Source organism: Rhinatrema bivittatum, chromosome 11 (genome assembly GCF_901001135.1).
Source record: "Rhinatrema bivittatum chromosome 11, aRhiBiv1.1, whole genome shotgun sequence".
NCBI lineage: Eukaryota > Metazoa > Chordata > Amphibia > Gymnophiona > Rhinatrematidae > Rhinatrema > Rhinatrema bivittatum.
Genome location: NC_042625.1, coordinates 37,264,077 through 37,279,813, shown reverse-complemented (window position 1 = coordinate 37,279,813; position 15,737 = coordinate 37,264,077). Strand labels below are relative to the sequence as shown.

The window sequence follows — 15,737 nt, the reverse complement described above, 5'->3', positions numbered from 1 at the left end:
CCTTCTTTTGGCCTGGCGTTTATTGTATTTAGTGGGACTTGATATCTAGAGTTTACAGATTATTACTCCTGGAGTGGGTAGAGGTCGCCTCCTGTGGGAATGAGATGCAGGAGCAGCCAGCCGGGTGTAAGGAGGGTGTGCAGGTGGGTGCGTAACATCTCTGGCTCAGTGATGTGCTGGAAGGAGGAAGGGAAACCTAGGGATGTTTGGAAATCCTTTTTTTTTTTTTTTTTTTTTTTTTTTTAAATTAATGAAAACAAAGGATGTCTCACCTGGTGAAGGAGAGCGCACCCCCCCCCCCCCACCTCCCAGCTAAGAAAATGATCCATATCAATGGTCAAGCTTTGTCGTGATCTCCCTAATCCTTTTCTGACCGTTGCCAGAGATTAGGGGGGCAGCTGACAACAAACGGAGAACCTGGTGATAGCCAGAAGGGAGCTTGCTGTCCCTGATATGGTGGTTAAATTGAATAATAAATACAAGGCAAATAAAGAAGAAAAGCTGCCCATAGAGAGAGCAAGCAAAGGGAGCTGCACAGATTCCCACACAATTTCACCAAGATGTTTTTATTTCTATTGTGTGATGCCCTCAAAATGGCAAATTCCGTGACTGCATCTAGCATGAAGTAATCTGTGCCAGGCGAGGCTGACCTTAAGAGTGAGCCGGGCCCATGGCAGTCTCCCCTAAACTTCCCTCTCCCCACGAGGATGACCCTGAACAGAGCCACCGTGTCTATGCATGTAGGGCCCAGCTTTATCATGAATACTGTATATTCTAAAGGAAAACACAGCTGTAATAGTTAACTTTGAGACTTTATTAGGGAAAGACAGAGACAAAGGGAACAGAGACAGATACTGGAACAAAGTACAGATAAGTTTGTTCCAGGGAGCGACAGGTCCATACAAATGTATAATCACCAAGTCACTCAAAGTTCCAGTAATGTGTAGAACCTTTTATACCTTCCATACTGACCAATCAGAACATACTGAGAGTGTTATTTCTAGATAAGTGCAGGGCTTCTGATTTGGGAATATATTAGACCAATCAGCTAATGGGTCTGGGGTGTTGGCTGGCTGCATTCCAGCATGTAGTCAGAGTCCTTTGTTTCCTTTAATTTCAAACTAGCATTCTTGAATACAGCAGAGATGAGGTACTTCAGAAAGTCAGTGCATAATATAATATAACATACAATACTCTGCATGGCCTTCCTCTGCTCTCATCACATCTTCGTGCCAAATAGGGTAGCATGGTCTTCGCCTCAAAAGATAAAGCATAATTATTATTATTATGATTACACAATTATATTTGGCGAGTCAGTGGCAAGGCGAGAATTAGAACGCGCAAGGAGGAGATGGTGTGTCTCCCAGTTCTGCAGAGCATCCAGAATCCCTAGGGGACTTGATTTGGTCTTACGCGGTCTGTGTAAATGATTATACTTACCCAGCACCAGTTAGGGCTTCACCATTCAAACCAGTGGCCTGATGGCCCCCTTCATTATCTTCCCATACGGTTTCTGTGGCCCAGCTGCAAAGGAGCTTTCCCCCTTGTCACGCATTTTAAAATTAAATCAAGTAGGAAAAGCCTATCAATATAGATTTGTAGATTGGGGGGTGTGTGCGAGTGTAGGGAGGGTGGTGGTTGTGGAATAAAGGGTGTAGGTAGGTTTGTGTGTGGTGGGGATGTACACATGTGCACATGGGTGGTGAAGAAATGTCTTAGGATATAAGGGGGGTGTAGGGCTGTGTGCAGTGTAGAAGGATATCTGGGTGATGGGGAGTGTGTGTGAGGCTTTTTTTCCTGTGGGAAGGGGTTTGGTGAAGTTTGTAGAGGGGTTCTGTGTGTATGGAGGTGGTAGCGTGTTCTTTTTTTTTGGGGGGGGGGGAGAGTGTGGCTATGTGTTTGTATGTAGTGGATGTGGTTGTGAGGGAGTGTGTGAGGGTGTGTGTGGGTTGGGTTACATATATGCATGGGTGTTTGTGGGGGGATTGGGTGCATGCGGTTGTGATTGGGGCAAGTGTGTGTATTTGGGGGATGAATTCAGAAGCTGTGTCATTTATTTTCTTTGGCTCTGGGGGGGGCTGAGGGTAGGGTTGTTTGGGATGTGTGTGGATGGTGGTGGGGCTGGGAATGTGGGGAGATATGTGGGGATAGGGTGTGTTCATATGTACTTTGGAAGCATCTTTTTCTGCCATTCTTTGCCAGTTGCTTATTTTCCCCGTCTTTGTCTCTGTCTGCCTGTGTTGTTGCTGGCAAGGAGAAAGCATGTGTGCGCGTGCGTGCGTGTGTGTGTGTGTGTGTGCGTGCGTGTGCATGCGTGTGCGCGTGTGTGTGTTGGGGGGAGATTGTATAATGGAGTGCTGCTCAGCATTCTAATCGTCTGAGCAGCTTCTAACAGTCTCCCATACAAAAGCAATGGGGATTTTTGTTTGGATGCTTGGTTCTCTAAAAATACCGACTCAATGTTTCTGATTTTCATACTCATCCAAGATATTCATATTTCTTAGCATATGGACAGGTGAATTCAAAACCAGTGGGTTGTGCACCTCTACCAGGAGATGGAGCAAAGCTGACATCACAGTATGTATCAGCCTGCCAGTATTCTCTGTCTCTAGCAGATGATGGCCATGTATCTCCCTACTAGTTTTAGAAGGCCCCGCTCTCCTGTGGTGATACCTTATGGTCTCTCCCTCAGTTGAGAATTCCTGAGGTGACTTCCTTAGCCCCTCAGATGAGTGCCTTGGTCCGGTAGCTGGTTTTCCAACTGCCATGGACTTAGCTATTAAAAAACCAAAATAAAACACAGCTGAAAGGCAAGCAAGTGCAGGAAGCTGAGCATGGCAGTGACAGTTTATGCCCTCTACCCCTGTAGCCGGAGACCCTGTAGCCGGAGACCAAGCTTGTACTCAGCTGGGACAGGCTGAGCTCAGGTAAAGGGTAATTTAAAAAAAAAAAAGATAGAGAAGGGGAGTTGAGCAGGAATTCCTCCCCCTCCCCGTGCTCTGTGCGCGATCCGACGGTCGTTCCCGCCTGCGTTGGAGTTCAGGGGATGGGGGGCAGCCTGGCGGGTTGAGCAGTCTTTGCTGCTGTGCCCTGCTGTAAAGCTCGTCTGGTTTGCCATGTGGTAGGCCAAAGCGGAGTTTTCTCACATTTTTTGTGCACAGCAGACTGCCCTCTTCGGTTTTCGTCTGATCGTGCTTGTGTGCCTTACTGTGCGGTCCATTTTGCATTTGGGTGGGCACCTAGTTGGATGCCTAGTTAGGCATATAGGAGCGCCTACCAGGACATGCATTTGTGCATGCACGTGTTTTTTTTTTTTTGCGCGTATTATTTGATTGTCCTGGGGGAGCTCAGTTTGGGTGCTTATATAGGCATAGTGTTATGTGCCTTTTTTGTGAGCACCCATAGCAAAGAAGCCTAAGCGCCTGGCCCTATGTTTTGCTTTTCATATTCGGGCATCTCAGCCTGGCGTTCCCTCTAATTTGTGTCCATGCTGTTTAGAGGCTCAGGTAGAATTACCTCCATCTGATTTTACTAAGTCTGGTTCTTCCAGACCTGGTGCGGGAATGGAAAAAGAGCTGCCAGAAGGGTCGCCTGATTTCTGTGGGCATAGGTCAGTTGCCCCCTGGTTTTAGCATGGATCCTTCTGCGTTTTCTTGAGTAGAATTTTTTTCAGGGACTGCTTCCTTCAGGCACAGTCCCTGGCCGCTGCCAATCTTAACAAGTCATGATTGTAAGCTGTGAAATCCCACATGCCTGATGCTGCGGGTAAGCATTAGGGTACACCTGGAGCCAGTCTTCCCAATAGGGACCCCGATGGCATGGATGATGAGACCGATCCTTACTCCCTGGAGGATGGGAAAATTCCTCCGGGACTGGAACCATATACAACTATGTTAAGGTTCTTTCATAGAGATGAGTTACTGACTTCGATTTCCCAGACGTTGAAGATGCTGGAAGTACCTGGGACTGTATCCATGTCTGAGCCAAGGAAAGATCCCATTTTGATTTCCTTGCATAAAGCCTCATGCTTCGTCCCTATTATGGAGGCCATTGAAGAACTTATTGATCTTGATTGGGGCATCCCGGAAGCTAATTTTAAAGGGGGACGAGTCTTGTAAGGACTGTACCCCCTGGATCCAATTGCGAGAGAGCAATTAGTTTTCTGAAGGTGGATGCGCTTGTGTGTGCTGTTACCAAGCGGACGACTGTTACTGTAGAAGGGGGAGTGGCCTTGCACAGGATAGGAGACTTGAGGCTATCCTTAAGCAGGCCTTTGAAGCAATGGCAATGAATTTGCAGGTAGCTTCCTGTTGTTCCCTGGTGGTTTGCTCTTGTTTACTGCTCTCTCGGGAGATAATGAATCTGGTGTAAATTCCAGGGCAATGATGGAAACAGCAGCTGCCTTTTTGGCTGATGCGGGCTGCGATTTGGTCCACATTTCAGCCAGAGGGGTGGCTTCAGTAATAGCGGCTAGGCATCAGCTATGGCTGAGAAATTGGTCAGCCGATACGACCTTGAAATCTAATCTTAGGAGGTTACCCTTTAAAGGCTTGCTCTTATTTGGGAGTGAGCTGGAGAAAATGGCCAATAAGTGGGATGAGTCCTCAGTTCCTTGATTACCAGAGGATAAGTCAGCACGAGAGGTCGTACTAGGAGGTTTAGATGTTTTTGACCCTACAGAGGAGCAGCTTTTCAAAGGAGCTCTGGATAGATATCAACCCTTTCATCCCAGGCAGCCCAGATGGAGCACAGGCTCATTTAGTGGAGCACCTCGACCCTCCTAATGAAGGTGTGCCAACCCACCTCCGGGATCAGGAGATATGAGGTTGCCTCTCTTTTTTTTTTTTTTTTTTTTTTTTTTTTTTTTTTATCAGAGGTGGGTCGAAATCACCAGACCAGTGGGTTCTGGAGGTGATAAGAGATATCTATGCACTGGAGTCTCGCAGTGTTCCTTGGGATGTGTTCATGGTGTCTCCCTGCAACTCTCCGCAGAAGAGACAGGCAGTGGAATGTATGTTGTCAAGTAGTTCCAGTGTCCATGTCTCAAGAAAATATGGGCAGATATTGCATTTATTTCATTGTGCCCAAGAAGGAAGGCTCTCTTCGTCCCATCCTGGATCTCATAGGAGTCGACCATCATTTGCATGTGACTTGTTTTCACATGGAAACCTTGCTCTCAGTGATAATGGCAGTACAAGCAGGGGAGTTCCTGACATCTCTGGATCTGTCTGCATACCTGCGTATTCCCATCCACTAGAGCTTCAACGATTTCTGCGTTTCATGGTTTTGGGATGTCATCATCAGTTTCGAGCACTACCTTTTAGTTTGGTCACTGCACCCAGAACTTTTTCCAGGGTTATGGTCGTGGTGGCGGAGTTGAAAAAAGATGGGATCCTGGTACACCCATACTTGGATGACTGGTTGATTTGGGTCAAGAGTCTGGAGGAGAGCCTCTGGGTCTCGTGCAAGGTGTTCTTGTTGCAGGAGCTAGGTTGCTTTTGGCCAGGTTTACCACCCAATCTTCAGCCACCACAGTCACTAGAGTATTTCTGTGTTCAGTTCGACATGAAACAGGGCAGGGTGTTCCTGCTGGAGGGCCGTATTCAGAAGCTGATGGTGCAGGTGCGTCTATTGATGAACACAATATGTCAGACAGTGTGGTCCTATCTTCAGGTGCTTGGATTGATGGTGGTGACCCTGGAGGTGGTACCATAGGCAAGGGCTCATATGTGTCCTCTTCAGCGTACTCTGCTGTCTCGTTGGAGCCCACAGTCTCAAGACTATTCGATTCGGCTCTACCTGCCAATGGAGGTCTGCTCTCAACTACAGTGGTAGTTAAAAGCGGATCATCTAAGAAAGAGAGTTTCCCTAAGATCACCGGACTGGCTAGTACTCATGACAATTGCGAGCCTCCAGGGTTGGTGAGCTCACTGTCAGGAGCTGACAGTGCAAGGGTGCTGGAGTGTGGAAGAGTCTCTCTGGAACATCAATTGCTGGAAGCCCATGCGGTCCAGTTGGCATGTTTGCAGTTTGGTGACAGATTGCAGGATTGAGTGATCTGGATAATGTCTGACAATGTAACAGTGGCTTACATCAATCGGCAGGGAGGAACCAAGAGCCAGCAAGTGTAGCAGGAAAAATAGTCCAACTTATGGAATGGGCGGAAGTGCATCTTCAGGAGATCTCAGCCTTGCACACTGCAGGAAAAGACAATGTAAGGGCGGACTTTCACAGCAGACAGTCTGGATCCAGGAGAAGGGAATTGTCCAACGACGTGTTTCAGTTAATAGTGGATTGCTGGGACCTTCCTTTTCTGGACTTGATGGTGACTTCTTGCAATGCAAAGATTTCTCGATTCTTCAGTCGCAGAAGAGATTCAAAGTCCTTGAGCATTGATGCCCTCATGCAGCTTCTGTGGCTGGAAAACAAGCTGCTGTATGCTTTTACCCCGTGGCCCATCTTGGGCAAAATGATTCGGAGGATCGAGAGTCACAGGAGGATGGTGCTTCTGGTGGCACCAGATTGGCCCAGGAGACCGTGGTATGTAGGTCTGTGAAAGGTCCTGGTGGACTCTCCCCTTCGGTTTCCAATGCACAGGGATCTGCTATGGCAGGGGCCAGTTCTTCACGAAGATCTGAATCTATTTTGTCTTATGGTATGGCCCTTGTGGAGTCTTAATCTAGTTTTGTATTTTTTAGCGGGCCCTACTTCTTAACAGAGGCGTAACCTTTCCTTGCGCTTACTGACCTTAAAAACTGTGCATCTTCAGGATGCACAAATTGCCACAAGATGTGTTCTTGTGGCAATTTGTTCTGCGCGTCAAGTATCTGAACTACAGGCCTTGTTTTGGTGTCAGCTTTGCTCCGTCTCCATCTGCTGGTTTTGGATTCACCTGTTCTTTGTTAAAGAAAAGGAAATTATCAGGTAAGTAGTAATTTCTCCTTTTTCTTCCTGTATGCCAAATATGGTGAATTTCTGTCCCTATTTTGGAGAGTTATTGTGCTTATGGGTAGACAGATGAATGTGATATATGTTTTGAATGTCAGTATATAAAAACAAATAAATAAATAAAAATAAATAGATTGTGTGTATATCATTCTTTCCAAAATGTTGAATGTTGGAAAGCATAAAAACACCATTTACGTATTATACAAACCCAGAAAATGTAGAATTCCTAGGTGCTTGAGAAGTTAGTGTGTGTCCAATGTACAGTATTTCATGCTGTATAAGAGTGTTAGGTGTACACATGTGGCATACAGAACCCAAATGTATATGTAATAACACTTCAGCATAGGAAAAGGCACCATCTGCAGTGCAGATTAAACTACAGAATATGTTTCCTTTCTTGAAAAGCTCATGTATTTTCAAGGTTGTTTTTTCACATTGCCTGCAAAATATATCTGTGTTTATATCTATCTAGCTTTTGATACAACAAAGTAGGGTTCTGCATTTGTTTCAAACAAATGGATAATCTGAACCCAAAACAGCCCATTTTCGGTTTGTTACCAGAAATGAAAGGGCCATCTCTCCGAAAATCCTGACCATTTTCAAGTTTTTTTTTTCTTTTTTTGAGAAATAGTATTCACTATTGATACAAAAAAACCAAGGCGACATCAAAATTGGGAGCCCCAGACCCCCTCCAACTCCCACCACTGTCCAAGAATAAGCAGTTGAGGCCAGAGTCCTCCTTCCCTTCTGTGGGGATTCCGTGAAGGTAAAGAGGCAGGAATGATGCCCACTCACCTTTGTCCCTGTTGGAGCTCTTTAAAATGGCACTAGGACCTGAGAGCGGCACCAGAGTAAAGTTACTGATCTTGGGGGCCAGCCAGTGCTCTTTTCTTGCATGGCTGAACTTGATTACTTGGCACCTACATTTAAGGGGTTAATTTGTTATTAATATGTACCTGACAGATGGGTATTGTTCCTCTCGCCTCACTGTAGCACTGAAGCAGGATGTGTGTGTATATGTTGGGAAGATAATGGGTACCATTGTTCCTCAAATGTTCTATTCCACACAGCGCTGGCTGTTTTTAAATGTTTCTGAGTATAGTCAGATACTTTCGCAATTTCAAAAGAGCATTGCTTCTATTAAAAGTGATTTGATCTGAGCATTTGTCATTTTTGGACTCCTTTGCGAGCATGGTGGTGGGTGTTGTAATACGTCCCGGTGCTGCTGTCAGCATCTTGGCTGGATTTTGTCAGACAATCCTTCGGGGGAAAAGGACCTGAGGAGCTCAACTGTCTGGAACCCATGCTGTGATCTCTCCTATTGTTTTTCTCCCCTTCCAGGAACAGAAGTTCTGCCAGCGCTATGACCAGCTGATGGAAGCCTGGGAAAAGAAGGTAGAACGCATTGAGAACAATCCACGGCGGCGCGCCAAAGAGAGTAAAGTGCGGGAGTATTATGAGAAACAGTTCCCAGAGATCCGAAAGCAGAGGGAGCTGCAAGAACGCATGCAGAGGTTGGTATTGAACAAGTTTGGATGATGAAGGTGGGGAAGGAGTCAGGGATGCTGCTGGATGGATGAAGGGTACAGTTCATTGGAATGTTCCTTGCATGCAGGGCTTAGGAGCTCAGTATAACGGCGTAAGAGCACGAAAGGAGGAAAAGAGCATACAGAGGTTGGGATCTGACCACTGTGAAGGAGCCATGGAATCTCTCTATATGCAGATGTTAGAATCCAGACCTTGTAGAGGGGGGTGTTAAAGTATCCTTTGCATGCTGAGTTTAGCATATCAGATCGTTATGAAAGACCATGATGTGCAGAAATTAGGGTGACTATGACAGTATGGACTGGGGAAGAATTCAGTTGGCCATTAAGAATTTGTGTTAAATCATAAGCGCTTTCTGAGGACAAATCCCCCAAAAGTTGTAAAACTGCCTTTTCTTGTGCTGGCCCTATGTTTTGGACATGGCACTGTTTGTAGGAGACTCAGGTTTAAGTCTCCTTTCCAGTGATGCTTGGGTAGGTCATGATAGTTTCATGTTCAAGCTCTGGGAAGGTGGGCAGGTGGCTGTGTTAACCTCTTGCTGGTACAAGAGCAGTGATGAGAGTTCTTCTTGGAGAAGGTTTCCCTCCAGCCTCAGCCTACAAGGGTTCGAAAATGTCATGTTGGAGGCAGGTGTTGACAGCCCAAGGTAGAGAAGGTATTGTATGCAGTTCGCTGGTCCAGCAATCAACAAATATGCTCTCCCAAAATAACCCTCCAAAAAACACAAACCCCAGAAAAGCTTGCAGGATGGTGGTGAGATGGGGAGAAAGACTACTAACCCTGAAATGGTTAGTGGGTGTTCTCTAGAACAAGAGATGACATTTTAGATGAAATCTCTCCCAGGAAGCAGAAGCAGGAGGAGCCTGTAGGAGAAAGAGCTGGGCTGTCTCGGAAATTGCGGTCTGCGTTGTGAATACAGTTAACCCAATCCTGGCCGCAGTGAAGGCATGGAGAATTGACGGGCTCACCGTTGATATTATATGGACAAAGTGCAACCTAAAGCAAATGGGAAGAGACTGGACAAAGCCGAAAAATGAATTGGCACGTGGGGAAGCAAAGCCAGAAACCTGAAACAGAGGAACCAAAAAGTTTATAAAGGAAACCAGAGGCACAAATCTCTATAAACCAGATGGTCTGGTGAATGGATCAAGAGGAAATAATGTCAGGTTTACAGGACACAAGTTCAAAATCGGAGTACTGCTTTAAAATAGTTTTTGCTGATCCAGAAATTGCAGATCTCTCCCCCCCCCCCCCCCCTCTCAACCACATCCATCAGGTGCTGAGACAGATAAGTGCAAGGATCTTTAACTTCAGAGCGAAGGTGAAATTTCTTGCTCTGGCTAGACACGGCAAGGTAAACTGTTCCTTAACGCAGCTTAAATTCTCTCTCTATTCAGATTTTTTTCTGCTGAGGTGCAGAAAGAAAAGGTGAAAGTTTGACAAGGTTAAAGAGCCACTGGGAATGTACTATGCTATTTCCTGCCCACCTCCGCATGGAAAAAAGTGCCATGTGGATTTTTTTTTTTTTGTCAATACTGCAGAAGACTCAGTTAACTGGATTGAAGCCCAAGTGTACCTTATTTCTGCAGGGAAAAGAATGACTTTGTTGTTCCCGAGCCTCTCGGGTCATAGCACTGGGAGAGTGCAGTTTCCTCATGAAGTTAATCTTTTTTTCCCTCTGTGATCGCCGGACTGTGGAGCTCTCTTGGAAGAGGTACACCAGAGACCCGAAAGAGGAAAATGAGAAAGATAAGGAGTGTTCTCCCATTAGCGGTTGAGTTTCCATGGCTGACAGCTGGGGTATATCCTTTGCCATGCAGAAATATGCAGCAGATTGATGGAGGCAATTGGTCCTTTATCTGCCACCATCTACTGTGTTATGTTACACCGAGATACAGCATTTCAGTTGTTGAAAGGACAAAGTCCTGATGTGATACTCCTACAAGAAACCCATCTCGTTAAATAGGACGGTCCTTTCCAAAATAAAGGAGTGAATAAGTCATTCTGTTTGCTGAACTTATATTGCTAATTCATTAGAGGTTACCTGTTTAATTCAGTAAAGCATGCATAATCAAAACCTGATCCGGAGAGATGATCCTATGGTAATATTATAGGAAAGGGACTCGCTGTTATGAATATATATATATGCACCTCCTCCTTTTTCTGATTTTCTTAAAAGAAATTTTGTAACGTAATGGCAAGCATTCCTTCAGAGAATCTGTGGACATTTAAGTGATTTTTTAACTCTGTCGTGAACCATTCCCTCAATCGGGCAAGGATTTTCAGAAGTCCGAGTACATTTAAAATATTTGCTGGCAGATGCCGTGCATTCCCTGAGACTTTAAAGTCTGGCGTGCTCGGAAGCCGGAGATAAAAAGCGTATTTGGATTTCTCTGTCTCTTGTGATTCTCAGTCACCATTGGATTGTGTTCTGTGCAACCCAGTAATTGAAGGGAAGTACAGTCAGCCTGCTGCTTAAGCAGGGGTGCACCTGATCATATGCCTTTGATAGCAGAGGCATTGGTTTATTGAGCGCACACCTCTTGTGGACACTGCAATGTTATCAGTTAAATGAAAGGGGAAACGCATAGACGGCTACACAGATGCATTGGGTTATATTTTCCAGAACATAAACACAGTATTAAAGGAGGGGTGTCTAATAATTTCATTACCAGCTTCAAAAAAGAAACATAATATGCATTGCTTGATATCCTATGAAAAGGAGTTGTCTCAGCTGGAAACTAATTATATTGTGGACAAAACCATGATCGATCCATGAAGCATGCGAAGGAAACAGTGCTAAGAAAGCTCCACTGAAGCGTGAAATAGAAAAAGATTTGGATATGCTTCTTTAAAACAAAAATATCTTCAGTTCAGGTGCACTTTTATTGGCATATAAAGAGTTTTCTGCATAAAAGACCTGTGACTGCTTCAGTAGAGCTTCTGATACAAGGTGGTCCACATAAGCCTCTTCCAGAATTCTGTATTGGTGTTGAACAATGTAAAGGACGAAGCTCCTCTTAAAGAAGAATGGAGTTCAGATGTTGTGTGCAACTGTCCGAATGGAGGTAGCTAGAAGTTTTTGCTAGTGCTGGAAAGATATTGATCCATGCTCACTTTAGATTAATTCTCTTTAAATGCTTAATTTTGATTTATTATCGTCCATTAAGAGACCGTAAAAGGGATTCATTTTGGCCACCTCTCTTTGTGGGAAGTGTGAGGGAGAAGGTTCTCCTATTCTTCATCATTTGGCACTGTGTTAAAATAAAGAAGTTCTGGGAAAGCAGTACTTAACAGATATAAATAATATATTAAAGCATAAAATTGAATTATCCACCCCCCCCCCCCCACTACTTTGTTAAGCTTTTCTGAAAATACTGCCCTGAAAGGTTCTAATGTTACATTTATCAATATTGGCCTTATCTTGGCTAGAAGCCCGAAAATAGGAGGGCCCATTGCCATCCTTGGCGGAGGGTTGGATATCTGATGTTTTGGAGATTCTACCTATGGAAAAGTCTGTTATATTATAGTAGAGCTTATTCTGATGAATTCCCAAATGCCTGGGAAAGTTGGTTTCCTCTTTTCAGATGAACTGTCTGCAGTCACCGGAAACCGTGCATGATAATACGGGGCTTTAAATTTTAATAACCCATATCGTGTTTATAGCTTATCTGTGAAATTGAGGTTCCTTGTCTCACTTTCTTTATTTTTTATTTCTATGATTTTGAAAAGCAGTAACAAAAAAGAATGTTGATTCTCAGAAATGAAAGCACCAGAAGCGCACACAAAACTTAACTTGTGTGCGCTTCTGGTGCTTATCATTAGCTGTACAAAGTGCGTTGGTGCTCCAATGTACTATTGGAGATTCTCAGAAATATGCCATGCAAAGGCAATAAACTCGGTAAACTTTGTTTTGTAGCCCCATATATCTGTTTGCTAAAGCATTTTAATGTTTTTTGGAAGTTTAACTAATAATCATTCCTTTAATGATGAAAAAAGAACAGTTTTTGTTCAGCATGTTTTTTTTCTTGGTAAGTGAAAAATGTCAGAAACCTTCAAAGCGATGGTTGACCCAGAACCATGCACGAGTGTCTTTCTTCTCTGAGGTGGACCCGTGTTTGCTGCTTTGATGGCACATGGGAATCGTTTGGCCTTACAAAGACCAGAGTCATTGGTGAGGCTCCATGCCAGGCGCAGAATGGCGAAGACCCATGTTTCAGTCTTCCATTCCCATTTCCCAGCAGGGTAGGACAAAGAGGCGGCAGCCTGGCCATATCTGCAGCACGAAGCGAACATGAAGTGTCTGAAATTATTGATGGACTCTCGGAACAAGAGGTGAGGCCTGTCCAAAACAACTTCTTTCTTTCTCCTACTCTTCCTTCTTTTATTTTTTTTTTTGTCCTTCCACCCCTCCTTTCCAGGGAAATCAAAAGGCCAGTATGCCAAAGTTGTGTTGATGTTGCATCAAATCAGCATAAACCTGGGATTAGGTAAACATTTGTTGTGAAAACTGTCTCTCTTATTTTTTTTTTCCAGTAAACCTTTTCAAGTTATTACAAACATAAGGGAGAAACTGTTGTGAAATACAACATTTTGCGTTGCCAGGATTTGGAAGCTGCCCTTTATTGTAACCTGAAAATTAAACGTTTGCCACTTTGGCAGGTGCAAGGCTCTGAGCTGTTCACGTAACTTGCCCTAGAGCACTTCCTTGTATCTCTTACACCTGGTCAAGTATTTGCCGCTGCCTTTGCCAAGAGGAAGACGGAATGTTGGAAAGACACCAGCTTCTTCTGCGTCCTTCTGTTTAACATTGCCGCATTTATAACCAAGGAAGATCTGCTGTTCTCCAGATTTTTTTTTTTTTATTATTTATTCTATTTTTTTTATATACCGACATTCGATCTGAGATATCACATCTGTTTACATTCAGGTACTGTAGGCATTTCTCTATCCCCAGAGGGCTTACAATGGAGAGCGTCATAATATGATGCCTGTAGGATGATTGCTATGGAAAGATATGAGATTATAGATACTAAGGGTTGGGAGTGGGGATGGAATGGGATGGGACAGGCACTCTTGGTGATTCACAGCCATCTCTTTTCCCTTCCCATCTGCCTCCAGTTTCTGAAACATTCCAGGCACTGTCTTCCCTGACAGACAACCCCACTATCTTTGCGATGCCATACTGCTGCGATACTGCCGTCACTTCGCAAACCTTTAAAGCTAGGAAAATCAATCAAAATGCTATATTTCATAATATTGCCAGTTCATACTTTGTGTGGGCTCTTGAATCTTCTGGCCTCAGAATGCAGATGTGCTTTTAGTGAACAAGTATGTGTCATAGTATAGTAGTAATGGTAGTAATCCATAATATTTTCCATTTCTAGTTTCCCTTGTCCAAACACGATGTTATCTTATTCAGCTCTTTTTGATCTGGCAGTTTCCTTCCACTCTTTTTTTCGTCCTTCTAGCTCCATCGGAACCAGGGTTGTGATCGAACACGATGAGCCTGTCCTCAGGGAATTTTTCCCTCCTATTTTAAAATATTTTTTAAAAAGTGCTGGGACACTCTTACAAGACACACAAACACAATTAAAAAAAAAAATCTTTGGCATGATCATATCTTAGTTTACAATTGCATTTAAATCATGCAAAGCCTTAAAAACAATCATATCATATTCTGGTCTCAACTGGGATTTATAGGTGCCTTTGGGAAAAAGCATTGGAGGATGGATCTTCATAACTATTTTGAAGAAGGCCAATCTGGTGTTGAAGCTGATACTGTGTGAAGAGACAACATTTATTAAATAAGTTCTTTTGGATGTTGAATTTTTTTTTTTTATGAAAGTGGACATTTGTGCTTTTTTTTTTTTGGGTGGATTTATTTGGACACCTGGGTGGTATACACTTTTTATTTATAAAAATGGACTAATATGACAAATGATTATATTGTAAGGCTTCACATGATTTAAATTTGATTTCAAGACAATGCATATGATCCTGCCAAAAAGAAGTATGTGAGTGTTCCAGCGCTTTTCTGATTTTTGTTTTAAGGTTTTTCTCCTTTATTTTGGGGTTTTTTTTAATTGAATGTTTTGGAGGTGCCATCCTTATTTTATTTTTTGCTTCTTTTTTGATATTTGATATGGCATATATTTACACATCTTGGGACAGGCACTCTTGGTGATTCACAGCTGTCTCTTCTCCCTTCCCATCTACCTCTAGTTTCTGAAGCATTCCAGGCACTGTCTTCCCTGACAGACAACCCCACCATCTAAGCACAGAAATAAAGGTTAACAAGCAAACAGATATTATAATATGATACCTTTTTATTGAACTAACATAAGACATCTGTTGACTAGCATTCGGGATCTGTATGCTCTTCATCCAGTCAAAACAAAACGAACACGTCAGAGCAAAAGATGATTACAAAAAAAAAAGTGAATCACAAAATGCATTCCAATGATAAAAACTATATGACTTTTCCCAACTTCTAGGGAAATGTTAAATCTCAAAAGGTGCCCCAAGTAATCGATTGCATAAACCTTGATCGTAGAATGGAAAGGGAGGTAAATGCAATTGATTCCACATATCTGTGGCTAGCCCTGATCAGGTTATGCTAGCCAAAGAAGTTGGTAGCTTGCAGGAATCTTAATTGGGATAGCCTGGCCCACACCTTTTTCCCCCTTTGTCCTGGCAGTTTCCTCCTGTGACTTTGGCCTTCCAGCTCAGTCAGAATTGACTTCTACTGAGGTTTCAGCACTATATGCCTTCTCCTTTTGCACCTTTCAGTTAGGAGCCACGGATTGTGGTTCCCTCTGGAACCTGCTCTGCATTTAGCCTGACTGTGGCCACTAGGTGTCACCACTGCACAGTGGCTGGGACTCCATCCATCCTGAATCTGTGAATGCTGCCCCTGCAGTATCCCTGGCCCCAGCTGGACAGAGAACCAGTAGCAAACCCTGATCTCCCACATAGCAGCTTGTAGCACTCACATTGAGGCATTGGCTGTTTAATGTTTTATTTACTGTATAAAAAAAACATACATTCTTCATTTCTATTATAAAGAAGAACTAGAAATCCTAGTGGAAACACAGGCACTCAGGTCTGTTGGGTAGTGTGTGCCGGGGACCTAGGAGGCTCATTCGTAATGGTAGCTCTTTAGACCAGGCTGTGATGATAGAATCAACCTAGCAGCTGGGTCTCTCTGGCAAGAAACACAGGGGATCTAGAAGATTGGATGT

At 43.8% G+C, this 15,737-nt stretch overlaps 1 protein-coding gene across 1 annotated transcript in view; it reads left to right on the top strand.

Annotated features, from left to right (window-relative positions):
• The window catches only part of NCOR2 (nuclear receptor corepressor 2), a 545,866-nt gene that overhangs the window by 270,706 nt on the left and 259,423 nt on the right, over nucleotides 1-15,737 (top strand). Inside the window, 2 exon segments of the mRNA XM_029571687.1 lie at nucleotides 8,290-8,462; nucleotides 12,735-12,828. Coding sequence (XP_029427547.1) covers nucleotides 8,290-8,462; nucleotides 12,735-12,828 — 267 coding nt within the window.